The 26,799-nt window shown below is 38.0% G+C and overlaps 3 protein-coding genes across 3 annotated transcripts in view; 2 read left to right on the plus strand and 1 right to left on the minus strand.

Moving 5' to 3' along the window:
- The window catches only part of LOC105002041 (putative olfactory receptor 10D3), a 7,818-nt gene extending 5,075 nt beyond the window's left edge, over nucleotides 1-2,743 (plus strand). The window contains exon 2 of the mRNA XM_010858483.1: nucleotides 2,551-2,743. Within this exon, the coding sequence (XP_010856785.1) occupies nucleotides 2,551-2,743 (193 nt within the window). The remainder of the gene's footprint in view (nucleotides 1-2,550) is intronic.
- Nucleotides 2,744-3,847: 1,104 nt separating this feature from the next.
- LOC105002042 (olfactory receptor 958-like) lies at nucleotides 3,848-13,445 on the plus strand. Its single transcript, XM_010858484.1, has 2 exons — nucleotides 3,848-4,745; nucleotides 13,366-13,445. The coding sequence occupies exons 1-2, from the start codon at nucleotides 3,848-3,850 to the stop codon at nucleotides 13,443-13,445; spliced, it is 978 nt and encodes a 325-aa protein (XP_010856786.1).
- Nucleotides 13,446-25,538: 12,093 nt separating this feature from the next.
- On the minus strand, nucleotides 25,539-26,474 carry LOC105002043 (putative olfactory receptor 10D4). Its single transcript, XM_010858485.1, has one exon. It carries the CDS (start codon nucleotides 26,472-26,474, stop codon nucleotides 25,539-25,541), a length of 936 nt encoding a protein of 311 aa, XP_010856787.1.
- Between the last annotated feature and the right edge of the window lie 325 nt (nucleotides 26,475-26,799).

Below are 26,799 nucleotides of genomic sequence, written 5' to 3' on the forward strand. Positions count from 1 at the left end.
AGGTAACTAGGAAAAAAGTTGGAATCTTACCTTATAGACATAAAAATATCCATATGATAAAATATTGTTCACCAAAATGAAGGAACTTTAAAAATACTGGTACATGCAACAGCAGAGATCAATCTCAAAAACATATTCAGTGAAAGATACCAGACAAAAAGAACACATAATTTGTGAGTATACTTGTAAAACATAATCAAAAAGGGCAAATTCATAGAGACCAAAAATAGATTAATAGTTGCCTAGAGCTTGGGATATTGATGGAAATGACTGGAGATGGACACTTCTTTTTAATATGAAGGAAAAGTTCTAAAATTAGCCCGTGGTGATGGTTGTACATCTCTGTAAGTACATATTCTTTGTAAATATATTCTCATTGAGTTGTAACTTTAGGAGAAGGCAATGGCATCCCACTCCAGTACTCTCGCCTGGAAAGTCCCATGGACAGAGGTGCCTGGTAGGCTGCAGTCCATGGGGTCGCTGAGGGTCAGACACTTTATGGCATAGAAGTTATATCTCAATAAAACTGTTTAAAATATTAAAAAAAGCATTGCTTGTCAAAAAATTTTAAGCTTTTATGATGATTTGATTCATCACCTTCATTTTGAAAACAAAAGGAATGAATAAGAAAATGAGTAGAAATATAAGACTATAATATATTTACTTTTAAAATTAAGACTAAAATTATTTATTCCATTTTGTTAGAAAAGAACATAAGTGTTAAATGCAGACAGACTGACATTCAAATCCAAGTTCTGTGATTGACTTTTGGAGTAAACTTTGATAATTATTTAAAATTTTCCAGCCTTATTTTTATCTTCCAAACAAAAATGATATCTACTCATATGATTGGTGCAAGGATAAAATAAAGGGTCTTTGAAGAGTTTGGCTGAAAAAAAAAATAGGATATTCTCAGTAAGAAGTAATTGTGATTTCAAAACCATAGAGACAGAAGACTCTTCTGAATTCCTTAGCATGAAAAAAAGACAATGATGATTAGAATGTTGTAAATACTTAAATCATTGTCACTTTTGTGCATTTTGTATTTTATCAAAGGAATTTTAGCTATAACATTTTAAATAGATCCATGTGCTTGTTTCACTGCTGCTGCTGCTAAGTCGCTTCAGTTGTTTCCGCCTCTGTGTGACCCCATAGACGGCAGCCCACCAGGCTCCTCTGTCCCTGGGATTCTCCAGGCAGGAATACTGGAGTGGGTTGCCATTTCCTTCTCCAATGCACCCATGCATACTAAGTCGCTTCAGTCATGTCCAACTCTGTGCGACCTCATGGACAGCAGCCCACCAGGCTCCTCTGTCCACAGGATTCTCCAGGCAAGAATACTGGAGCGGGTGGCCATTTCCTTCTCTCAATGGCCATTAAAAATAACATGCTCACGTGTGTGCTAAGTCGCTTCAGTCATGTCCATCTCTTTGCTACCCCATGGACTGTGCCTGGCAGGCTCCTCTATCTATGGGGATTCTCCAGGTGAGAACACTGGACTGGGATGCCATTTCCTTCTCCAGGGGATCTTTCCCATCCAGGGACTGAATCTGTGTCTCCTGCAGCTCCTGCATTGCAGGCGGAATCTTTACCATTGAGCTACTGGGGAAGCCCAGCGTGCTCACAGCCCTACCTAATTCTACCTTTGTCTGTTCTGATCCTTTGTCTACACAGCAGTCAGTAGACTGATTCTTATAACATAAATTGAACCTAGTTACAGTAGTTAAGGGCTTCCCAGGTGGCACCAGTGGTAAAGAAAGTGCTGGCCAATGCAGGAGAGGTAAGAGACATGGGTTCGATTCCAGGGTTGGAAAGATGCCCTGGAAGAGGGCATAGCAACCACTGCAGTATTCTTCCCTGGAAAATACCATGGACAGAGAAGACTTGTGGGCTACAATCCATGGGGTCACAAAGAGTCAGACACGACTGAAGCGACTTGGCATGCACATACCCACCATAGTTAAAGAATGATAATATAAAGACTAGTAGTGATCTTAAAACGAAAATGAAGAACAGAGTTTTTGGAAAAGGATAAGATACTAATTGAAGCAGTTGAGAAAGTGATATTGGGGAACTCTACCACTAATTACAGAAAAAAAGCAGTTTTGTTAACACCAACTGGGATTGTTGCATCATTTCTATAAGTGGTTTCTTTCCTAATCCTCAGCTTTTTTCTTAAACATAGTTCTTCCAAACACAGGACCACTGGGAAATTAAAAAAATCTGAACTCAGTGGATGGCTTTCTGCTAGATAAAAATGCCCAAGTGTTATTGTTAATCTAAGGGATTTGAAAATTGAAAATAAGTACATGCTTTTGGTGCCTCAGATGGTAAAGAATCTGTCTGCAATGTGTGAGACCAGGGTTCGATCCCTGGTTGAGGAAGATCCCCTGGAGAAGTGAATAGCAATGCACTCCAGTATTCTTGCTTAGAGAACCCCATGGACAAAAGAGCCTGAGGGGCTACAGTCCATGGGGTTGCAAAGAGTCAGACATGACTGAGTGACTAACAGTTTTCTCACTTTTTGAGGTAATTACATTTTCATTTAAGAATTAATGAGATAGAGACAGTGGGCAGAAGGAAGGAGCAGAAAGTCTCCACTCTAATTGCTCCCTCTGTAATACAGACATCCCACATGGGGAGTGGGTCCCAAAGGAACACACAAGACATCTATTCTCTCTTCAGGAAATGGATGCCTCTCCTTTTATCAGAGACCAGACTCACTGTTGGCCTGAGAGACTGAATGTGACAAAGAGGTGTCTTCAACTTCTCTGGTTTCAGAGCCTGGCCCTCATGTTCCACAGCATCTAAAGTAAAGGAAACAGGAGGGTGGATGTGGAGCCGGGATTCCAGCCCACGTCCACTCTTTCCCTTCCGCCTGTAGGTGCCTTCTTTCTAGAACACTGTCTTCTCATCTGATGGGCTATACATACCATAGGCAGGTGAGAGAAGATGGGAATTAGGTCTATTTGAGTTTGGACTAATATTGACTTTGCAGATTTCATGGATTTTCTTAAGATATTCCCTAATTAATGATGCTGAACCTTAAAAACCTTCATCGGGATGGCATTTGTTGTCATATTGCAGACATAATTTCTATTGAAAGACTGAATACTACATTGAAATCAGATAGCTGTTTTTAGTATTGCTAAGTGCCTGTTCCCTTTTCTGATTAAGTGTTATCATTTCCATCTTGTCTCAGTGTATTCCTACCAGACAGTTCTTAGTTTTCCATTGTTTCTATTGATGATGCAGAAAACATTTCTGTGAATCCTTTTAATCAATAGGTGATTCCAAACTGCTGTAGGTGCAGGTCAGCCGAAGAGAAACTCCATGTGGAGTAAAATTGCATTAAATCAGAATATTAGCATCTTGAGTGAATTTTTAAACAAGAGTGAGTAAGAGCAGTCATTACATTGGGGACTATATATATATATATATATATAAGCATTAATTCTCATAAGAACATAAGATATATTATACCATGAACATGGGCACAGAGGAGATGTAAAGATTATTTTTCAAAATATTCCAGGGTTACAGAGTGGGGAGTAGGTTTGGAATTGAAACTCAGATAAATCCAAGTGTAGGCTTTATTCTCTGCTTTCTAGTCTATTCTGTCTGTTGTGTCATCTCTTATCCTTCTGAGGAAACAAATGACAAATAAATGGCTGAATGTCACTCATTAAATAGTAAGGACTGGACTGACTCCCATCTAGAAGGTTTTTATGTATAATACATAGATGTTATCCCTTTCCCGTGGGTCCTGTGCAGGTATTAGTGTTTTGGGGAAAGCCCATCTCAGTGAGACCACTGTCTGACCTTCCAGGTGTGACTAGATGTGAAGATGAGGAATCACACTCCAGTGACCGAGTTCCTCCTCACGGGAATCCCTCACACACAGGGGCTGGAACACGTGCTCTTTGTCTTCTTCCTCGCCTTCTACCTGCTCACTCTTGTGGGGAACCTGCTCATTCTCCTGGCCACCCTCACTTCCTCCAACCTCCACACCCCCATGTATTTCTTCCTGGGCAACCTGTCAGTGTTTGACATCTTTTTCCCTTCCGTGAGTTCCCCCAAAATGATGCTCTACCTACTGGGGCAAAGCCGGACCATCTCTTACCAGGGCTGCGCCTGCCAGCTCTTCTTTTATCACTTCCTGGGCTGCATGGAGTGTTTCCTGTACACCGTGATGGCCTATGACCGCTTTGCCGCCATCTGTCACCCCTTGCGGTACACGGCCATCATGAACCCCAGGGTGTGCGCCATCTTGACTCTGAGCACCTGGATGGGGAGCAGTGTGCATGCGTCTGTCCTCACATTTCTTGTGTTTAAGTTACCCTACTGTGGCCCCAAGGAGGTGGGCAATTTCTTCTGTGACATCCCGGTGGTTCTGCCCCTGGCCTGTGCAGACACCTCTCTAGCTCACAGGGTGAGTGTCACCAACGTAGGTGTTGTGGCACTCCTGTGTTTCCTTCTTGTCCTCACTTCTTATACTCGCATCGTTATCTCTATATTGAGAATCAGCTCCTCAGAAGGCAGGCACAAAGCCTTCTCCACCTGCAGTGCCCACCTGACTTCCGTCTTGCTCTTCTATGGACCTGTGATCCTCATTTATCTCCGGCCTTCCTCCAGCCCTTGGCTGGATTCTGTGGTTCCGTTGTTCAATAATATTGTTAACCCTTCCCTGAATCCTTTGATATACAGCTTGAGAAACAAGGATATGAAGTTGGCTCTGAGAAAAGCACTAATCCAAGGAGTACATACTTGTGGAGCATAAAATACTATGTCATTATCTGTGCTTACAGATTTGCCTTGCATTTATATTGGGCATGTGGTCTCTGAAACCAGCTGGGGTGAATGGCTAAGTGGCATTTGGGATAAATAGGTTGAATGGAATTTTTTGTCATTAAACATGTATATATTTATATAAACTTGTATTCAAGAAAATCTTTATGGCACTTAAAATGTGCCAGGTACTATGCTATGCACTTTATTAACACTGACATATGTTATTATGAGAATTTTCATATAGAGTAGATATTATTATCCCAATATACAGAGGAGTGCATTAACACACTGAGAGGTTAAGGCACTCCTGCAGTGTCTCTGAGATAGAAATTTGCTGAGCTAAGATGTGAATGCAAGGGTTTTAACTTTGTGCTAATAATGTTGCCTCTGTATTGTCATAACTAGAGCACACATGCTTACCTCTTCCAGCAACTTCTTTTCAATTTGCATGAAGTAGTTTTCATTTTTCCAAAAAAAAAATCTGTTGTCTACTCAATTCATTCCATTAAATTTATCACTTCGTCATCTATGCTGTGATGCCTGTTATGTACTTAAGTCTGATATAAAGAAATTCAGTTACATTTCAGAAATCAGAAATGTGCTATTCTATCTAGTGACAGGTATTTTCGTCGATCCTGTAGACTTAGGTCAGTGTATCTGCTCTTTACAACCGTGCTTTGAATTCTGTAGTATGAATGAAGATTTTCAACATTAAATCAAAGATGGAGTTTGACTTCCAGAATTCTTGGACCCTCAAAAATAGTAATAATTTTTTTCCTCTTGAAAATAAATAGATTTGAAGAAAATAGGAAAACTGTAAAAAAGTAAAGTGACTAGAAATTACAAATTAACCCTACCACCTAAATAATAATCACCATTAACATTCTGACATTTCTACTCTCTCTTTAATGAGTGACTAAATTGGAACTAAATTTTATAAAATCCTGTTTACAACTATTTCATGTACACCTATGTCATCCATATATCTATCTACATATGTGTATTTATACATTTGAAATCATATTTTATATATATATGTTTATAATCCTGGTTTATTTCAATAATGTATCGAACCTTTTCCATTGCCACAATTTTTAACCAGATTTATTGTGATATATTGCATATGCCAGAGAATTCACCCATTTAAATTATAGGAGTCAGTGTATTTTTTAATATATTCACAGAGTGTCCACCTTCACCATGGTCAATTTTAGAACATTTTTATCATCACAAAAAGATATTGTATATGTTTTACAGATCACCTTCTCATTACCTCCATCAATTTCAGCTCTAAGCAACCATTAATCTACTTTCTATAACTATAAGTTTGCCTGTTCTGGACATTTGATATAAATAGAATCACATAAAATGTGTTTTCTGTGACTGATTTGTTTAATTTAGCGTGTTTTCAAGGTTCATCCATGTTGTAGCAGGTTCCTTACCACCTGCCCCCATCTCTTATGTGTCTAAAATCCCTAGTTCCTATAGTTTCTGAGGTCACCATATATTATTAAATACATATGTGTTTATGATTATACTATCTTCTTAGCAGATTAAGCCTTTTATCATGATAAAATATTCCTTTTTATCTCTAGTAACATTTTTTGTTTTAAAGTCTGTTCTGTCTGTTAGTTTAACCATTTCAACTCCCTTGTTGCTGCTATTTGCATGATATCTCTTTTTCTATGCATTTGTTTTCCTTCTGTTTGTATCTTTGAATCTCAAGTGTGTCTCCCGTAGACAGACTGTATTAGGGAAAGTTTTTTCTGCTCCAGTTTGACGATCTCTGCCTTTTGGTTGAATTTTAATTCATTCACATTTTAATGTTAATATAGATATAATTGGATTTATATTTGCTATTTTACCTGTTTTTTGTTTTCTATACCTCATTCTGTGTCTTTTTTGTTCCTCTATTTCTCCTTCACTTTAAAAATTTACTTTATGAAATAGTATTTTGATTTACTTAATGAGTTTTTCACTATTTTGTTGATTTATTACCTTAATAGTTGCTCTGGGACTTACCATCTTATATCTTAACTTATCACAATCAGTTTCAAATGTATACTAAATAAATTCCAGAGCAATGTAGAGACACTACTTCTATATATCTCTATTCATTTCCCCCTCTTTTTGTGGTATTATTGTTAGACATATTGCATCTATGAATGCTACGATTCCAACAAAACATGTTATAATTATTGCTTTATATAATTTCATGGTTTTCAAGAAACTGAAACTGGGGGAAGTATGTAAAGCAACTGTGTATTTATAGCTTTTGTTATAATAACCTTCTTACTTATTTTTGGCTTTCACCATTCGTTTCTGTGCTTTTGAGTTATCATGTCATTTTCTTTGCCCAATATAGACTCTCTCCCACCCAACTCTTGTTTGCTATTATTGGAAAGTATATTACAATTATATGTATATATATATTGCATGCATATATATATATATATATACACCAGTTTATCTTCGAGTTTATTCATTCTTTTTTCTGCCAATTTAAGTCTACCATTGATTCCCTCTAATAAATTGTTTATTTCAGTAATTGTACTTTTCTACTCCAGAACTTCCCTTTGGTTCTTAAAATTTTTAGCCATTGATATTCTCTATTTGATTTAACATTGTCATTACACATTCCTTTGCTTCTTTAATTATGGCTTCCGTGGTGTTGGAGAAGACTCTTGAGAGTCCTTTGGACTGCAAGGAGATCCAACCAGTCCATTCTGAAGGAGATCAGCCCTGGGATTTCTTTGGAGGGAATGATGCTGAAGCTGAAACTCCAGTACTTTGGCCACCTCATGCGAAGAGTTGACTCATTGGAAAAGACTCTGATGCTGGGAGGGATTGGGGGCAGGAGGAGAAGGAGATGACAAAGGATGAGATGGCTGGATGGCATCACTGACTTGATGGACGTGAGTCTCAGTGAACTCCGGGAGTTGGTGATGGACAGGGAGGCCTGGCGTGCTGCGATTCATGGGGTCGCAAAGAGTCGGACACGACTGAGCAACTGATCTGATCAGTTATTTGAACATATTTATAAGGACATTTTTTTCCCCTGCACTACGGATCATACTTTTCTGTTTCTTTGTATGTTAATTGTTTGTTGAAAACTGGATATTTCAGATAATATATTTTAGCAACACTAGGTACTGATCCCTACCTCCCTCCAGAGCATGTTAGTTTTTTGATCAGAGGCTGACTGAATAATTTTAATGAATTCTTTCCCGGCAGTGTTAAACCTCTCAGGATGTTGTTCCTCAAGGTGAGGTAAAAGCCTGAGTATGCCCACAGCCATCCTGAATACTGATGTTGGCAGGGCTCACTTTGATGGATTCTTTCCCTGACCACATCCTTTTGTGGAAATGTGTGTATGTGCACATCCATTACTCTTACTATTCCTAAGGCATGTAATAATGACGGTGATTTATTCAAGGTGATTTTGGATGAGGAAATAGGAAAGAATAGAAACACTTTACTTTATGAGAACACTTTACTCATAATGTAAAAAAGCACTTAATTAGGACCCAGGAAAACATCTGGATTCTACCTGGCTGCACTAATAATTATACCCTGTGTGGTCCTGAACAAGTCCTTTTATTCTGTGACCTTGGTTTCCAACATTTATAAAATGAAGATGTTGGACTAGATTATCTTTAAGCATTCTTTCACATCTGAAATTGTGTACCATCATCAGTTCAGTTCAGTTCAGTCGCTCAGTTGCGTCTGACTCTTTGCGACCCCATGAATCGCAGCATGCCAGGCCTCCCTGTCCATAGGAACTATTATTTAGAAGCATGTGATCATGGGTGAAGGGGGAAAAAGGTGCCCAGAGGCCTCCTAGTTTCTGATTTTGGTGAGGCAATGACTACCATTTGCAGTACTACCTCTTTTTTAAATGAAAAAAAAAAATTAAGATATAATTGCCATGCAACCCTGTGTAAGCTTAAGGTGTATGTGCTGATTTGATTCATTTATATAGTGCAATATGATCACCACAATAGCATTAAGTAACACTTCTCTCATGTCATTTAATTATCCTTTCATTTTTTCCTGGTGAGAACAACTGTGCTCTCTGTTTAGAATTCAGCCCTTGAGATTGGCCTCGGAAGCAAAACTTCCCTAGTGGCTCAGCTATAAAGAATCTGGGTGCAATGAGAGAGACTTGGGTTCAATCCCTGGATTGGGAAGATCCCCTGGAGAAGGAAACAGTTACCCACTGCAGTATTCTGGCCTGGAGAATTCCATGGACTGTATAGTCCGTGGAGTCGCAAAGAGTCAACTACTGAGGGACTTTCACTTTCTGAAGCAAGGTAAAATTCCTCATATTGGCCAGAAGATGACACTGTTGGGGCACTGATGAGCTAGATTCTTCTCTGCACCGATTTAGGCTGCAATAAAGATGGCTGAGTCCTTTCACTGTTCTCTGAAACTACCATAGCATTGTTTATGGCTATACCCCAATACAAAGTGGTTTTGGTGTTAAAAAAAGAAAAATGTTTGAAAAGGAGATAGTCTAAAAAAAAGATCTCAGAATTGAATTGATAGGATAAAGAATGGTTGAAATGATTAGAACTGTGGGAGAGGGGTCTGTGAAGCTCATGGCTTCCTGATGACACTACCGTGTGTGAATATCTTTCTGGAGCAGCGGTTTCAAATCAGTGATTGTTACATGTTGGTGTCACTATATGCACTGTTTGTGTATAGAGATTAGATACAAGAGGTAATACAGGTAAGAGAGAAAGGCTTGATGAAAATGGCTGGCAGAGGTCACAGGGCCCTTCATCTTGTTTACAGAAGCCAAAAAACCCCCACTCTGATATTAATACGTGTATTCCCCCTCCAACTCCTAGCTAACTGAGAAGAGAACTGAACATTTTCCTTGTCATAGAAAAGGACTTGATCTCCTTTATTAAGAAGCCCCAGGGAATTAACTTTGCATAGAAATTGTGTTGATGACGTGATACCAAGTATTAGTTTCAACAAAAGGAAACAACAGAGGGACTTTGATAGCTACAGAACATTATTACTTTGTCATGACATAAATATTGAAAAAATTTATACTAAATCGGAAAGTTCTGTGTTTTGGAAGGAGAGAAGCACTTGTACTTTTGTCTTATTTAGTTTCAGAGGCAGAAACTGAACTGCTCCTGTCTTTCTCTCTCTCTTTTCCTTTTCTATGCTGGTTTCACATAACTCATCTTTTTTCCCCCTAAAACAGTTCTGACATAAATATAAATCTTTCTATTCTCCAAGCTCAAAGTGCTGAGTAGACTTGAAACTGATGAATGCAAGAAACAGTTTAATAATTTTTCCTCCACTGTAATCCTTGGTTGCAAGTATGAACAATTATATTTTTGTTTCATTTATTTTCATTTATTCTCCTACTATTTCTCATATTCAAACTTTTAAGATTTTCTTTGCACTAACTGGTTAAATTCTTGAATTTAGCCTTGAAAATCTTGCTGCTTCTATTAGCAATTGCTAGCAAAGGGAATCTCAGAAAAATGAAAGGGAGAAAAGGTTCCCTTTTTTTCTTTAACTGTAGTAATCGATACCATTCTGTTTTGTCAACCCCCTTTTGAAAAAATGTTAAATAAAAACATTCACAAAATTCTGTTTTAATAAAATGCATAGTGCTGCATTTCTGTCTTTGATTTTTATAGTTTGTCTTGTAAGCATTACTTTAATAATGGAAATTTTTAGGACATCCATCTGGAATGGAGAAATTTTCCTATCCTCTAAAATGCATCCTTTAATGTCTAAAATGTTTGGTTTTCTAATTGGCTTTTAGTTGATAATTTGTTATGTTCATTTTTGTATTTAAATGTGAATCTTTATTCTTCTGGAAATATAAATTACTCTAGATATGTATTATTAGACAAAATTGCTTTCTTCTTCTCCCCATACTCATGAAGGTATAGTATAAGTCTACTATTCCAATGAGCTCCCCATTTAAACAAAGGCTTTGAAATACTTTGTCTCTTTTAAATAAATACAAGTCCTAGTGGGTCGCTATGGAGCCCTACATGCTTCTCCTTTTGCTCTTGGAAGGATGCGAGTAACTGGGTAAGCAAAGAAGCAGGGGTGGCTCTCTGTCTTCCTCTTCCCACCTTCTTAAATAGGATGGATACCCCTCATAGCCCACTGGGAAAGGGGATCTGTAATTTTCTTTATTTCAGGTTGCCTTCTAAACACCTCTTTTCAACTGCTTTATTTTAAAATATGAGTTTCTTTTCTTTGCCTTTAAAAAAGTTCATGCCCAAAGTTTTAACCTAAATAAATGCTTAAAAAAATAAAATTTGAGGTCTTCCTTTTAAGATAAAGCAATAATACTTTAGGACAAGATGTGAGAGTATTGCTATGTTATATTGCCTTTCTAAAGCAGGGAAGAAACTGAGATTATATGCATATGGATGAAATACCCTTATGAAATAAGGGTCTCAATTGAGAGGATGGTTAAATGTAATAGTTCATGATCATGTGGCTGTGTGCTCAGTCATGTCCTGCTCTTTTTAATCCCATGGACTGTAGCCTGCCAGGCTCCTCTGTCCGTGGAATTTCCCAGGCAAGAATACTGGTGTGGGTTGCCGTTTCCTTTGCCAAGGGATCTTCCCGACCCAGGAATTGAACCTGGGTCTCCTGCATCTCCTACATTTTCTGTTAGTGAATTAAATACATTCTGTGGCCATAAAATGGATTTTTTGGTAGCCATATTAATTAAGATGGCTATCTAGATTTATTGATGTGAAAAAAAAATAGTTCAGGGAATAGAAAAATTAGAGTACAGGATGATAACTATAATATTATTTCACGCGTGTAAATCTGTGTAAGTGTGGGCATATATAGGCGTGCTTGATAGATGCCCACCAAAATTGTTAACAGTGGTCATTTCTGGGAAGTGGAATTTTTACTGGATTAAAAATAATATTTTGTGTTTCTCATTCTTTTTTCATCATTAGCACCTCATAAGACCATTATGAAGTTTTTTAAAAAGGAAGAAATAGTAATTCTCTTGAATGGATCTTCTAGTAATTGTTCTCTCCTGACGTAAGAACACCTGATATTGTACTCTTCTGAGCCCACAGATAAAGATAAACAGAAGGAAGCATGGGGAGCTCTCAACATACTCTCAGCAGTAAAAGCACTAAAATGAAAAGAAAGGTTTCTAAGGAAAGTCCTAAGATTGAAATCAGAGGGTGGGAGAACAACAGCAGATGCAGTCCTAAAAATTTCAGAAAACTGGGAAATAACTTCTAAAAGAAAATGCTTAGAAGTTATCGGCTTTTATATTTTCTTTTCTTTTTTTGTGTGTGCTATATTTTAGATAATTTTCAAAGTTAAATCTTCTGGTTCAGTAATTTTTTCTCTTTAGTCCTTTATTCAGTCATATATTATTGAATTTTTAAATTCAATAATATTATTTATATAAGATTTCTGATGATTTCTTTTCACAACTTTTCTTTCCTTTGTTTAGAATTTCCTATTCTTATTTCCTAATAATATTATCTGTCTAGTTTTCTCTTTGATACTTTTATTGTAAATTCTTTTTGATGGCCTACTATTTTTTATTTCCTAATTTATAAGTACTTCTGATTTTTAAGGTTTTTGTGTGTGTCTTTTCAGAATATTGATTTCTTTGAATAGCTGATGAGAAAGCTGATAAAACAGTTCTTAATTGTGACTCTTTGCTGAATGGTGATGATTTTGTAATATTAATGCTGGTCCTTTTTGAAATGTGGCTCTGGCCTGGAGTTTGGGTTGTAGAGCTCTGGCCCCAGGTCAGATGGGTACTATGGGTGTCCTGGCTGTTTCTTGTTTGTAGAGAATTCTTCTTCATTATTTTCATCTGAAGATGTATACTTACTATATTTTTTCCTATAATTTCTGTGTGTAGAGAAATAGATCACACTTTCAGTATGTACTTACTCTTTGTTCTAGAATCAGAAGCCCGAGATTTATTATTTTTTTATATCTTAATAAGCTATTGATACATTTGCTTTTTGAACACTCTGTAATGACCAGTGGTAAAACCTTTCAACTTTAAAGGAAGGGGTGGGTATGACTCATTGGAGCATAAATACACTGAAAAATTTGTGTCTTTTCGCTTTCTTTGCCTAAAGAGGATAAAGCCTAGATGGGAAAAAGTGAAAAGTAAGAGATAGGAAGAAATGTTGACAACAGGATGACTCCATAGGACTTCTAAATAATTTTAAAAGGGTGCACAGTAATTAATGTCAAGATCTGGAAGTGGATACAAGACAGTACCAATGAGTCAGAGGCCAGCACATGTCCCGGGGAGCAGATGACAGGAAAACATAATGACTGTGCTCTAATCACACGACTGTGAGATCATCTGACTGTATCTTAAAGAGATAAGAGCAAACCGACCCTCATTTCAACATTCACTGTTTGACAACATATCTCACTTTCCTTCATATTATCTTTTATCTCTGAGGACATTTTAGTGCCTTTAAAGTCACTTAAATGAGTAAATTTTCATTTCTGATCATCTCTCTGGTTATTTGTTCCTAGATAGATGTTGCTGCAATGACTGAGCTCTTGGTGATTTGCTCCTGTTGGCCCAATGCCTGTCATTAACAGTGTCTGAGTTTTCACCCTTCCTTCAGTGGAGGCAATCCAGTTTCCAATGAGAAACCCAACTGAAAATCTGTTGACTGGGTGATAAGAGAAAAAAGGGACGATTAAGGGCCTAGAAAGTCTCATCTCAATGTTTTTCACTGTGCTCTGCGCTGTGTTCCTCAGCCACAGCCTACCTTATGCATCAACCCTCTCCCTCCCTGTTTCGGTCATCTTCCCCAGAATACTGGCTTCCCAGGTGTTGCAGGAGACATAAGAGATGCAGATTTGATCCCTGGGTCAGGAAGATCCCCTGGAGGAGGAAATGGCAACCCATTTCAGTATTCTTGCCTAGGAAACCCCATGGACAGAGGAGCCTGGAGGGCTACAGTCCTTGGGTTCACAAAGAGTCAAACATGACTTACTGACTGAGCACACACTCCCCAGGATGTACTGGGAAGGGGCTGCTGCTGCTGCTGCGTCGCTTCAGTCATGTCTGACTCTGTGCAACCTCACAGATGGCAGCCCACCAGGCTCCCCCATCCCTGGGATTCTCCAGGCAAGAATACTGGAGTGGGTTGCCATTTCCTTCTCCAATGCATGAAAGTGAAAAGTCAAAGTGAAGTAGCTCAGTCGTGTCCGACTCTTAGCGACCCCATGGACTGCAGCCCACCAGGCTCCTCCGTCCATGGGATTTTCCAGGCAAGAGTACTGGAGTGGGGGTGCCATTGCCTTCTCCTACTAGGAAGGGGAGGTTTTATTAAATATCCCTCTTCAGTTATCTTCCTGGGAGTTGTCGCCCATCCCTGCCAGTCTAGTGCTATGTACTTCCTGCTGCTCCTGAGCTGTCTGATCATTTCAACACCTGGAACTCCTGGGCAGAGCCCCCTAGACGGGCTATTTCTCGGTGGGTATCCATGAGGAGAGAGGGTGAGTGATGTCACTGGAGGAACTCCAAGGACTTCACAGTTTGACAAGCAGACTCGCAGAAAACCATGAATTCAATACTGAGCTGATCTATCTTTAAACATTGACACAGGAGAAGAGGTACAGCATTTACAGCTCATGCATCCCTAGTGAGAATTCATCAGACAGCCCAAGCACAGGCTTCCAGTCTCCACCACTGCACGACCATGCTTGTCTTTAAGACATGAAGCAAACTATCACAAAGAAGCTGGGATCCCCTGTCAGTCATGTAAAACTTTGTGGGTGTGTGATTTGCTCTCAATTTTGTTTTCTTTTCATTGTTGTTGGTTTTATGCAGCTGGATCACATTAACTATGTTATGCAATAGAGAATCTCAATAACCAGGTTCTGGTTGCTCTGAGAAATATTACCCAGAACCAACTGATAACAAGGAAAAAAGGTATTTTAAACTATGATCATTTGCCCGACTTTCTCTCTCACAACAGAGTTAGTATTTTCATAATCAAACAGAACACTAGTCCATCCTCCGTGCCCCCCTCCCCCACCTTCTCCCTTTAAATTCTGCCTCTTCATTTTCCATGAAAGTAAGCAACACGATTAACAATGAGTCATAAAAATTTCAGTTGCTTCATATGGCTGCTTTGGAAATATAAGATTAAACCCCCTGGTACCAGTAGCTAAATTATTTCAATAGTAGAGTCAGTGTGCATGAAAAGTTAGCATTTAAACAATAAATGTTGTTTAAATAAATAAACGAAAATATTGCTTGAATTTTGTTCTTTTTAATAAAAAACATCTGGGTAGAAGATAATGTAAGATAATTTTCACCGTGTAAACACAAAAAACTACCCTACTATGCCAATTTCCTGTTTTTCTATGTGCAGTTTGGCTTTATTCCAAAAAAAAAAAAAAAGGATCCTTTTATCTAGAAACTGTCATCTATTTTTACTTCATGAATAGGAACTGAAAAGATTTAATTGTAAGTAGAGTTTCTTCTATAATTTATTGAAAATCGCTATTTTTAGATAAGGGAAATATCCTTTTTGGTGAATGTTTTTGCAGTGATGAAGTCTCCCTTCCCATGTTTTCTCCATAGAGATAAGAATCAGTTCTAATGAGGTGGGTGAAACTGGAGTCTATTATACAGAGTGAAGTAAGCCAGAAAGAAAAACACCAATACAGTATACTAATGCATATATATGGAATTTATAAAGATGGTAATGATAACCTTGTATGTGAGACAGCGAAAGAGACACAGATGTATAGAACAGTCTTTTGGACTCTGTGGGAGGGGAGGGGGATGATTTGGGAGAATGGCATTGAAACATGTATAATATCATATAAGAAACGAATCACCAGTCCAGGTTCAATGCAGGATACAGGAAGCTTGGGGCTGGTGCACTGGGATGACCCAGAGGGATGGTACGGGGAGGGAGGTGGGAGCGGGGTTCAGGATTGGGAACACGTGTACACCTGTGGCAGATTCATGTTGATGTATGGCAAAACCAATACAATATTGTAAATTAATTAGCCTCTAGTTAAAATAAATAAATTTAAATTAAAAAAAAGAAAAGAATGAAAAGTTGTTTAGGTCAGGGGCAAATCAAATGATAAACAGCAATTAAATTCTGTTAGTTACATAATAAACTCTAGTTTTAAGATGTGATTAATAGCAAATTTCTACATGTGGGCATAGGATTTAGGAATGAAGTTAAAGACATAGTACTAGATTAAAGCACAGTCCCTTGAAAGTGGTTAAAGAAACAATAGTCATGTTTCCTCTAGAAGTTCTGAGTATTCCCATTTATTTTTATGAATTGTTTGTTTTTTAAATCTTTTATTTGGAACACATTTGCTTCTCAGGCTGGAGATCAGGGAGTTTAATGACAGGGTCACTCAAATTCAGTAGCTGAGTCAAAGAATCAAAGAAGGCTCTGATCCTGGGCTTCTGTTCTTGGCCACAAATAATTGTAGCCTGCGGGTGAGGTAGGCTGAGAAAGCTCAAGGCTTGCCTTCTACTGAGAGAATTCTTTGTGTGACAATACCACTGCAAATGTAAGAATAATGGAAAAAGAAGAGAGAGGAAAAAAAGACCAACATTAGGAAAACCTACTCTCTGGGCTTAGTACACATTTGAATAGGTAGTAGGTTAACTTCAGGAATGTTCAGGCAAAGGTACAATCTATGTGGAAAGGACAGGGATGGTGGGGGGAAGAATTAAAAATTCCTTTTTTAGCTCTAAGAGCCAGAATAATGATGGCTGTTTTATGAGTATTATCTCATGCTGCCAGTATCCACAGGAAGGAGGTATTATTCAGAACTGAAGTGGAGGAAACTGCAACCTAGGAAGTTCAACACGCCCAATGTCACAGGCAACAAAGTATTATTTGTAGGAATTCAACGCAGGTCTGTTTCTCACTGCTATTGTATGTCCAAAGTGTGCTGCTGAATGAGGCCCGTCAGAAAAAAATGCATGCAAGCTAAAGGAGGAGGAATCAACTTTCCCAGGATGGCCTCATGGAAGAGGCACTATTTGGGAGACATCTGACAGAAGAGCTTAGTAGTGGTTTATCCGACATTCCTGGACCCACAGCACAGTTTCATCTGTAGACCCATGAATAGAAAGGTCTGCAAGGGACAGGCTGGGAAGGGCCTTTTATGATATGTCCTTTTGTATTCATCCTCGAAAATCCCATGGACAGAGGAGCCTGGCAGACTACAGTCCATGGAGTTGCAAAGAGGTGGACATGACTGAGCATGCACACACACACACACATACACACATTCATATTGCAGGCGTGGGGATCAGACGCTGTTATGAAAATGTGATATGAACCATTATAAACAGGGAGATGCCCTCGGCTGACCGGGATTCCATTTAGAAGGCTATCAGTGTGTGACTGAAGTTTTGAAAAAGGTGATGGCAATTAGGAAGGAGAGCGGATGATAATTAGGGAAAAGTAGATAGAGTAGTGGATCTTCATTGATGATCTATCAAGTGGAGTGTGAGAAAAAAAAAGGAGTGCTCTTGGTTGCTGAAGAGGGCATTTGATTATGTAGCAAAGTCACTAATCAAAAGATGGAAGGGGGAGGGGAGATTGTAATTTCCTTTGGGTAATATCTTTATCGCTTAAAAAGGCTCTGTTAATTGATGAAGAATTACCTTTTTTGTCTTGTGCTCTATAGAAAGCTTAGCTTGAAATACACTTGGAAAGCATTTATGATGCTTCTATGTATATATTATTAGACTGAAGTTGGGAAGAATTTTAAGCGAAGTTACTGAACTATATTTCATAAACCATCAGTTCATCTATAAGCAACTTCGGTTTGTGAAATATCATAACAACCTGAGGATAAAATAATGTATGTTGAAGAAGCCTTAACAATTACCTTTCTGCCCACTTCCATGTCTCTGCATACTAAGAACTGGTGAATAAACTGAAGGTCAAAATAAAATGTTGATTTTATCACTAATAAAGGTGGAATAAAAATGCAGGAGAATATCTTAATTTTCTCCCTCCAAAACCCTGGAACCAGTGGCATCTTGGTTTGCCCTCCCCCATCCCCTGAGGTCTAGGGGAAAGCAGAACATTCAGTTCAGGCAGCTGGTTGCCAGGCAACCCAGGGAGATCTGCCTGCATCATCCAGCAGCCCATCTCACCAGTCTCTCTTCAGCACAAAACATAAATTAATTGAATATCAAGGACACACTGTACTCGCAGCCCAAAATGCCTTCTCTGTTCAATTTCTCATCACAGATTATGTCTACATTTTTCAGTATAGCTCAACAGAAGCAGCTCTAAAGTAAGCACTCACAATAGTGTGGAAAAGTGCCAAATAATATACTGCTAACAAAATTAAATTGTATATGAATACCAATTCTGAATATGAATTTTCTTATTAAAGTTTCATAGAGAATTAGATATAAATATGAAATATCTTTTCATTGTATGTTAAAGTCCAAAGAATTGCAGGTCCAAAATTCTGTCTTCCATTATTTCATACCCATCTTATTCTAAGGCTGAGGGGCTTTATTTGGGGTCATGTTTTTTCTTCCGTGCCCAATGTCTGGGCTTTCTCCGGATGGAATGGGGTGAGGTTCCTTTGAAGTGAAAGTGAAAGTTAAAGTGAAGTTGCACAGTTGTGTCCGACCTCTTTGCGACCCCATGCATTGTAGCCCACCAGGCTCCTCCCTCCATGGGATTCTCCAGGCAAGAGCACTGGAGTGGGTTGTCATTTCCTTCTCCAGGGGATCTTCCTGACCCAGGGATGGAACCCGGGTCTCCCACATTCCAGGCAGACGCTTTAATCTCTGAGCCACGAGGGAAGCCACTTCCCAATTTTAATTGCCCTAACATGACATCTTTTAATTAATTTTGAGTTTCCTTAGTGGGTTTTTTTTTTTTTTTTCAGTATTCAGAAATTTACTGTGGTGACCTCAGAGTCTCCAGGTTTTATTTAAAGACAGAAACCATGTGCATTTTATTCACTTCCTAACTATTATATTCTTTATGACTCCATGGGCTATAGCCTGCCAGGCTCCTTTGTCCTTGGGATTTTCCAGGCAAGAATACTGGAGTGTGTTGCCATTTCTTCCTCCAAGGGATCTTCCCAACCCAGGGATTGAACCCACGTCTCCTATTTTTCTTGCATTGGCAGGTGAGTTCTTTACCACTGAGTCACTGGGGAAGCCCCAAGTATTGTACAGCTTACATATGATCAGTAAATATGTGTAACTAAAGAACACATATTCCAGCATATGTTTGACCTGTTAAATTCTATTTCTTTTGAGGTTTGTATTGAAGTACAGTCTTTCTACCTCACCTTACCAACAGGGTACCCACATGAATAACTATAAACCATGTCTCCCTTGAGAACATATCCTCCCCTCTGCATAGGCGCTGTTGTTGTTCAGTCACTAAGTCATATCCTACTCTTTGCAACCCCAAGGACTACAGTCCTTGGACTGCACGTCAGGCTCCTCTGTCCTTTGCTCAAATTCATGTTTATTGAGTCACTGACACTGTCTAACCATCTCATCCTCTAACTTGCTCTAAATTTGATTGTACAACACACTCCTCCATGCCCACCCACTACAAATCTCCCCACTCTGTTAAGGGTTTGCTATTTAATTGTTCTTTGCCTATATAAGTGAGCTTAAGACAAAGTTATTTCCTATCATGTGCTCACAGGTGACAGTTTAAAGAGAATGATGAAGTTAATATTAACATGTTATTGGGCAAAGCCACCATGTTTAGAAGTCTTCTGGGCCCAGGCCATTTGTCTGCAGGACCTCTGGCTAGTACATAGTACAGGAAATCTTGTGTTGCAGAAGATGTGAAATTCCAAAACAGCCCAGGTGGTGTAAGAGTGTAGATTGAAACTAAGTGGTGAATGAGTTGGAGAAAGAAAATTTTGATGTGGTCCCCTAAGAATTCTGGGAAACAGTTCCTTTCTAATTCTGCTGCATTTCATTCAGGAATGCGCTCATAGGAGACTCTGTGGACTGCAGAGCAATGGTTGAGGACTTTTCAGAGGTCTGAGTTTACCGTGTCCTCTGTCTTGTAATCATATTATGTATTTGTGTAGTACTGAGATTGATGACGTATTTCTGCCCCAGACTGAGGTTGTTGATGACACATATATACACAGGGATGGTCTAGTCTTATGTTCTAATGCCCACCAGTCTGGGTCTGAAGGGCATCAATAATGTTTCCACAGTTAAACTTATCTATTCCCATAATATCATAAACAACCCTGTGTTCAATGGTGAAATTTAGGTCCAAGAACCTTGTGCTTTCTGTCTTGAAAAATGTTGTCTCTGTAATATGTCTATCCCAATGGTCCACTTTTCTTCTATATCCTTATGATAAATACCTCCTGTTATTTGGGGGACTGGTGTCCTTGTCTGTTGATTCATATCTAGTGTTTGCAGCTAGCTGAGATCAAGCAACTAGCTGAGCAAAAATAATCTGTATTTTTAAATTTGTTTTTAATTGAAGGATAATTGCCTTACAATGTTGTGTTGGTTTCTGCCATACAACAAAGTGAATCAGCCATAAGTGTACATATGTCCCCTCCATCTTCTACCTCCCTCCCACTCCCACCATATCCCACTCCCTAGGCTGTCACATAGCACTGAGCTGAGCTCCCTGTTTTACACAGCAAGAAGTTATTTTTTTTATTTCTTGGATAATTCAGCAAGGATTTCATGGCAAGAATAAAATGCCTTTTTTTCTGTCCCATCGTCATCTCCCGTCTGCATTTTTTCCTCTACCCATACTCCCATTTCCCCAACCAGAAGGGTTGGTCCACAGTTATGAGGCAGCTCTATAGAGACACAAAATTAGTATTTCAGAGTTGGAAGGAAACTTCGACGTGACCTAGTTCAGTTTTGCTATCTTATGCATTTCCTCTACTAAAAAAGCGGTTCTCCTTCCTAATAAGATAAGGTCTTAGTATGCTTATCTTACCCCATGTGATTCCAGCTAACAGCCTTTGTCACATTCTCAACAAGATAGGATCATATATTTTATTCAGTTTGTTAGCGTGACATTTTAATATAAATGTCTCTTTGTATACATTTAAATATAAATTTTATATTAAAAAGAGAAAGGAAAGCTCTCCCTTATAGTAGGAAGCCAGTTGGTAATTATGGTAGGAATGATTAAATTAGAAAAACATTATTTGGCAACTACCATAATAATCAATTCTGACAGGAATCATCCATGGAGTTTACAACTATCAGTTTAAACTTTGAGGAGTAACAGGATATTTACATAATCACAAAGTACCCCTCTTTCCCACAAAGATCACAATTAATTCTGAAAGTAAAATTATAACTTTATTCTTGAGTAATCTGGCAGAAATGATTGGCATTGACCTCACTATTAAAGGGACAAATGTATAGTAAATACCTCCTGATATGATATACTAGGAAGAACAAAACATTTCTGAGTTTGTCCTGCCCAAAATGCATAACCTGAATCTAATGAGGAGGAAATATCAGGCAAACTTAAATTAATGGATGTTCCACAAAATACTCAGAATAAAATCTTCAAAACTTTACTGTCCTAGAGTACAAAGCATGACTTAGGAAACAGTAGATGAACAGAAACCAAACAGAAATGACTTTATGCAATGCATGATCCTGGACATTTTTTTTGTTTCTACAAATGATATTATTGGAATAATTACTAAAACCTAAAGTAAAGGTGTAGATCAGGTAATAGTATTGTATCAATGTTAACTTCTTAGTTTTGATAACTTTATTATAGTTATATAAGGAGGTTCCTTATATTCAAAAAAATGCACTCTAAGTAAGGAGTGTAAGGAAAAGGGGAATTATGTCTGCAACTCCTCATGGCAACAATGTATTCTGATTTAGAAAAAAAATGCGTGTGTTTGTGTGTATGTGTATGGGGGGACAGAGAGGAAGGTTGCTTTGTGTGTCTGTACAACTTTCACATCAACTCTACAACCGAAGCTTAGAGTTATATTTTTGATATCAAAGCATTCATAGTTAAACTCTTTGGGACATTTGCTTTCATTATGCAGTCTTTTTTCGATAATCTTGGAACACTGTAACTTGAATGCTAATCATTTTGTTGATGAGAGAAAGCTATTTAAACACATTAAAAATCCTTTTTTGAAGGATTGTAATAAATATAATGATAACATTTTTGGAATCTGAATAAAGGGTATACATGGATTTTTTTGTACTACTTTTGTAACTCTTTTGGAAGTTTCAAATTATCTCTAAATTTATAAAGTCTATTTGATGAAGCTTTAGGAATGTATCAAGAGAATGTAAAAGCTAGACATTATTTTTTCTTATATAGTTTTTTATGTTTAAAAACTTTTATATGTTTTGTGTCAGAAGTGGTAAAATTTCTGAATCAGAAGTGACCTCTTACAGTAAAATACTGAATTATTTTTCTATTTAGTGTTTTTATTGCTATGATGACTTGTCTGGAAATTAATGAAAGTTCTGTAGCATCAAGATCACCCATAAATTCCTCAGTTGGAATTTATAAGTCTGTGCAACAGGAAAAGAACTGATCTGCAAACCAGAAGACCAAGATTCTATTCTTGGTTCTACCATTAACTAAGGAAATTTCTGTATCCAGGCTCTTAGCCTGTGAACCTGGCCCTTCATACAGTTATGTAAAGTTTAAAAATAAAATAAAATTAAAAAAAATAATAAATAAATTTTGGAAGAAAAAAAATCTATGAGTATGTCAATGGAAGGTGAAGAATTTGGAAGTAAGTAGAAAGATATGAATAGTTAAAATTACATTTAAAAATACACATTAGAGGAAAACTGTTAGGATAAAATACAAAGAAATTTTCTAAACCATTGTAACTTTTCAAATGTTTATTATTTTTTTGTATCGTCGTGTGTTTCTTTGTAGTGACAAGTAGTAAAATCCTTAAAACAAAAAAGTGTGCGTTTAAAGAACAGAAGAATGGAGGCTGTAAAACATAAACCTATTTCAGCATCTGCCCATCAAAGTTGGAGATCAGGAAAGAAAATATGGGTATTTATGTTTAGGGAAATGGAAAGCAATTAGTATAAATCCTTGGAGTCTAGAGAAAGGATGAAATGAATGGGATGGGTATGAATGCAGCTGACAGCATCAAGACAAGGCTAAAGAACGGAGGTGACTACAATAGATGCCCATTATCCTGGGGTATATGTTCCAAGATCCCCAGTGGGTGCCTGGAACTGCAAACAGTATCAAACCTGAATCTGGTGGCTCAGAGTGTAAAGAATCTGCCTCCAACACAGAAGGCCCCGGTTTGATCCTTGGGTTGGGAAGATCCCCTGGAGAAGGAAATGACAATCCACTCTAGTGTTCTTGCCTGGGAAATCCTGTGGGCAGAGGGCTGGCGGGCTACAGTCCACGGGGTCACAAAGAGTTGGACACAACTGAGCGACTAACACTTTATATATGTCTTTTCCTATACATGCAAACCTATGATAAAGTTTAACTTATAAACTGGTCACAGTAAGAGATCAACAATAACTAATAATAAAATAGAACAATAATAACAATATGCTGTAACAAACATTATATGAATGTGGTCTCCCTCTCCCTCTTAAAATACTTACTGCACCATTTAATGACTTTTCCATCCTAATTAAACACTTATCACACACTATGGTCATAGCTTTTGTAGTTTGAGGTGTGGCAACAAAACTAGTACAAATTTCTTTTTCTTTCTTCACAGTTTCTTGGGTATCCGATTCATTATTAGTATTATAGATCACAGCAACCTCAATACAGAACTAATTTTTTTCTTAAGTTGAGAACTTTAACTTTATCACTTACAGGAAACACTTTATAGCTTCACTATGGCTTATCTGTATTGGCAACATCACTTCTCTTGAGCTTTGGGTCCTTACTGAGTAAAAGAAAGGTTTCTTGAACATAAACACTGTATTCCTGGGACAGTGATTCATGTACGTGGCCAGACGGAGCTCGAGATTTCATCACACTACTCAGAAAGGCTGGCTGTTTAAAACTTAGGAATGATCTGTTTCTGGAATTTTTCATTTAATAGTTTCAGACCAAGGGTGACCTGTGGGTGACTGAAACCACAGAACTGAAACCACTGAAAAATGAAACTGCAGATAAGGGTGGAACTACTGTAGTTCACTCTTGGTTAAGAGAACATTGAAAAAAACAACCTTGCTATAATGGAAGATACTGAGTTTTTGATGTTTATACGAAAGCAATGAGTGAAAATCCAACCATTATTTACACTATATCCTTTAACACTTGATATATTTAATATTTCAATACAATTGTTGCTAACCTGGAAACAACTTCCATGTAATTAAGGTTACTTGGTTAATGTCCTCTGGATTTCTAGCCAGAAATGCCTAGTGACTCCGGAATTACTTTTCAGGTGAAATTACAGTATCTCACATTAGAGATTCCTTTACAACAAATTCAGAGCACTGGTAACTGGCATCTCCTGCCATGGGAGCCCATTTAATATTTTCTGACAGCTCACTCCACATTCATTGTGATGCTTACAGTTTCTACTTGGAGAACTTATTTTCAATCATTTGATAGACAGGAATTGAAGGCCCGAGAAGGAAGAAAATAATAAATCCATTATGAAAAATACTACTGAAATACAGCTTTATTAATATCATTATTATTATTTGTTTTAGTGCATTATTTATTCTCTGGTTCTTACCAAAAGGACTTAAGGTGGCTTACAAGAAAAGTCATAAACATCTGGTAGGTAAAACATAAAAGGAAACAAACTAAAATCAGCAAAAGAAGAATGAGACTATGTTATAAAATTTAACACAGTTTCTATAATAAATTTACCTATTTTTTCCCTTATCGTTAGGGAACCTAGAGATTAGCAGAATCAAAATAAGTTATATATACCTTATTATTTTCAATGGAAAAGCAAGTTTATTGCTACCTGAATTTAAATGAAAATTCTAACCAGCTTGCTTTTTATAACAGACAAATCAATCAATGTTGTTGTTTTAGAAAAACATGTAGTATTACATTTAAATTTGACTCCTTTTGTTTGTCTTACTATCCTTTTGTTTCCTTTTTTCTTTACAAAACTAAAGCTGATTTTTGTAGGGGCTAATGAGACAAGATTCAAGATCACAGCCTTCCAGTCATCTAATAATACAAGAATATCTGGATCCCAAAGGAATGTGTACACAAGGAAAATATTAAAATCAAACCAGACTACACATGAGATAGATCTAACCCTTAAATATTACTCAAGTGAGAGTTTTGGTGTTGAGTGGAAGTAAATTGGAGGTTATACTCTACAGAAAGGATATTGAGTTCTGATACTCTGTATTAAGCTGGGCTTGCTTGAATTTTTTTTTCTGTTCTCCCTTCCCTTTAGATATATACGGAAATACTTTTAACTGAGATTATGAGAAAGAAAATATGTTCTCTGAACTCTTTTAAAAATTTAATGAGGGAGGAAATGTTTGGGGAAGGATGGCGGTTCTGGCAGGGAATCCAGGCAGCCCAAGAATAAGATTGATGTCAGTAGTTACTCTAGTAATTATATTTCATTATAAACACAGGAAAATATGAAAGCAGACATGGCTTTAAAACTTGGTGAGGTTAAGTGGTAGAACCATTCAGAGCACATTTGATTTCAACACGCCGTGGAAGCTGTGGAAGAGAATTAGTCCTGAGAAATGGAGACTCAAAATTTGTCCAGCAAAGCTTGAGCTTTTCTCAGTTTTTCTTCAGAGTGAAGCATCTCTTGGGAAATGCATTCCTCAGAGCTGATTTAACATCCTGATTTCTCAGGCTGTAGATCAATGGGTTCAGCATGGGGGTTACATGATTATTCAATATCTGGATTATAGCACCAAGCAAGGCACTGGGATTGGGCTGTAGATAGATGATGATGACTGGCCCATAAGCACAGAGAATTGCAGTCATGTGTGCACTGCAGGTGGAGAATGCTCGCTGCCTGCCCTCTGCTGAGCGAATTTTTGATATGGCAATCCCAATGCCGGTGTAGGAAACAAGAATGAGAAAAAAGCAAATGAGAGACAAAAGACCAACATTTGTAAAACCTACCCTCTGGGCTAGAGATGTATCCCCACAGGCTAGAGGTAAGATGGCAGGTATGTCACAGAAGTAATAGCTCACCTTGTTAGAGCCACAGTAGGACAGCTGGAAGGTGAGGGACGTTAGGATAATGGCATGGATACAGCTGCCCATCCAGGTCCCTGTGGCCAAGATGGTGCAGACTCTGTGATTCATTATGACCATGTATCTCAGAGGAAAGCATATGGCAACAAAGCGGTCATAGGCCATCACCGTGTATAGGAAACACTCAGTACATCCCAGGAAGTGGTAGAAGAAGAGCTGGGTAGCACAACCCTGAAAAGAGATACCTTGACTCAGCCCTGAAAGGTATGACAGCATCTTGGGAGCAGTTGTTGATGAGAAACCCAGGTCAAACATGGAGAGGTTCGCCAAGAAAAAGTACATGGGTGTATGAAGCCGAGAGGAAGAGATGATAGCCGAAAGGATGAGCACGTTTCCCAAGACAGTGCACAAATATAATGATGAGAACAGGGAAAAAAGCACAGTCTCTAGGCCCTCTGTCTCAGGGATTCCCAGCAGGATGTATTCAGTCACCACTGTGTAATTTCTCATGTTTATGGAAGGATCAAATCTTGGGCATCTGTCAAAAGAAATCTGTGGTTAAAGTGAATATGTATGTGAATATGTATGTGAATGTGTTTAAGACAATGAAATGGAAAAGGAGCAAATAATCTCAATGTAAACAGACTAGTGCTTCCCTTTAGAATTGCCTTGATTGGCCCGCTTCTTTCCATGCTGGGTCTCTCTTTGCAGTGCAGTTTCTACTTGCAGTCTCACCAAGAAATCCTTACATGACAACTCTCCTATCTTCCACGCTTCATATACACTGTTAAATTGTATAAATTTTGAATGCTGCTTTGTGATTCTAAAAGGACAA

The sequence above is a fragment of the Bison bison genome, unplaced genomic scaffold (assembly GCF_000754665.1).
Source record: "Bison bison bison isolate TAMUID 2011002044 unplaced genomic scaffold, Bison_UMD1.0 scf7180017864388, whole genome shotgun sequence".
In the NCBI taxonomy this organism is placed as follows: Eukaryota; Metazoa; Chordata; class Mammalia; order Artiodactyla; family Bovidae; genus Bison; species Bison bison.

Excerpts from the sequence above, each read along its gene's own strand:
- LOC105002042 (XM_010858484.1), top strand. The coding sequence starts at position 3,848 with ATGAGGAATCACACTCCAGTGACCGAGTTCCTCCTCACGGGAATCCCT. Across the intron at positions 4,746-13,365 it reads GAAGTTGGCTCTGAGAAAAG|TCCTGTTGGCCCAATGCCTG; the intron begins CACTAATCCAAG and ends TTGGTGATTTGC.
- LOC105002043 (XM_010858485.1), bottom strand. The coding sequence starts at position 26,474 with ATGAGAAATTACACAGTGGTGACTGAATACATCCTGCTGGGAATCCCT.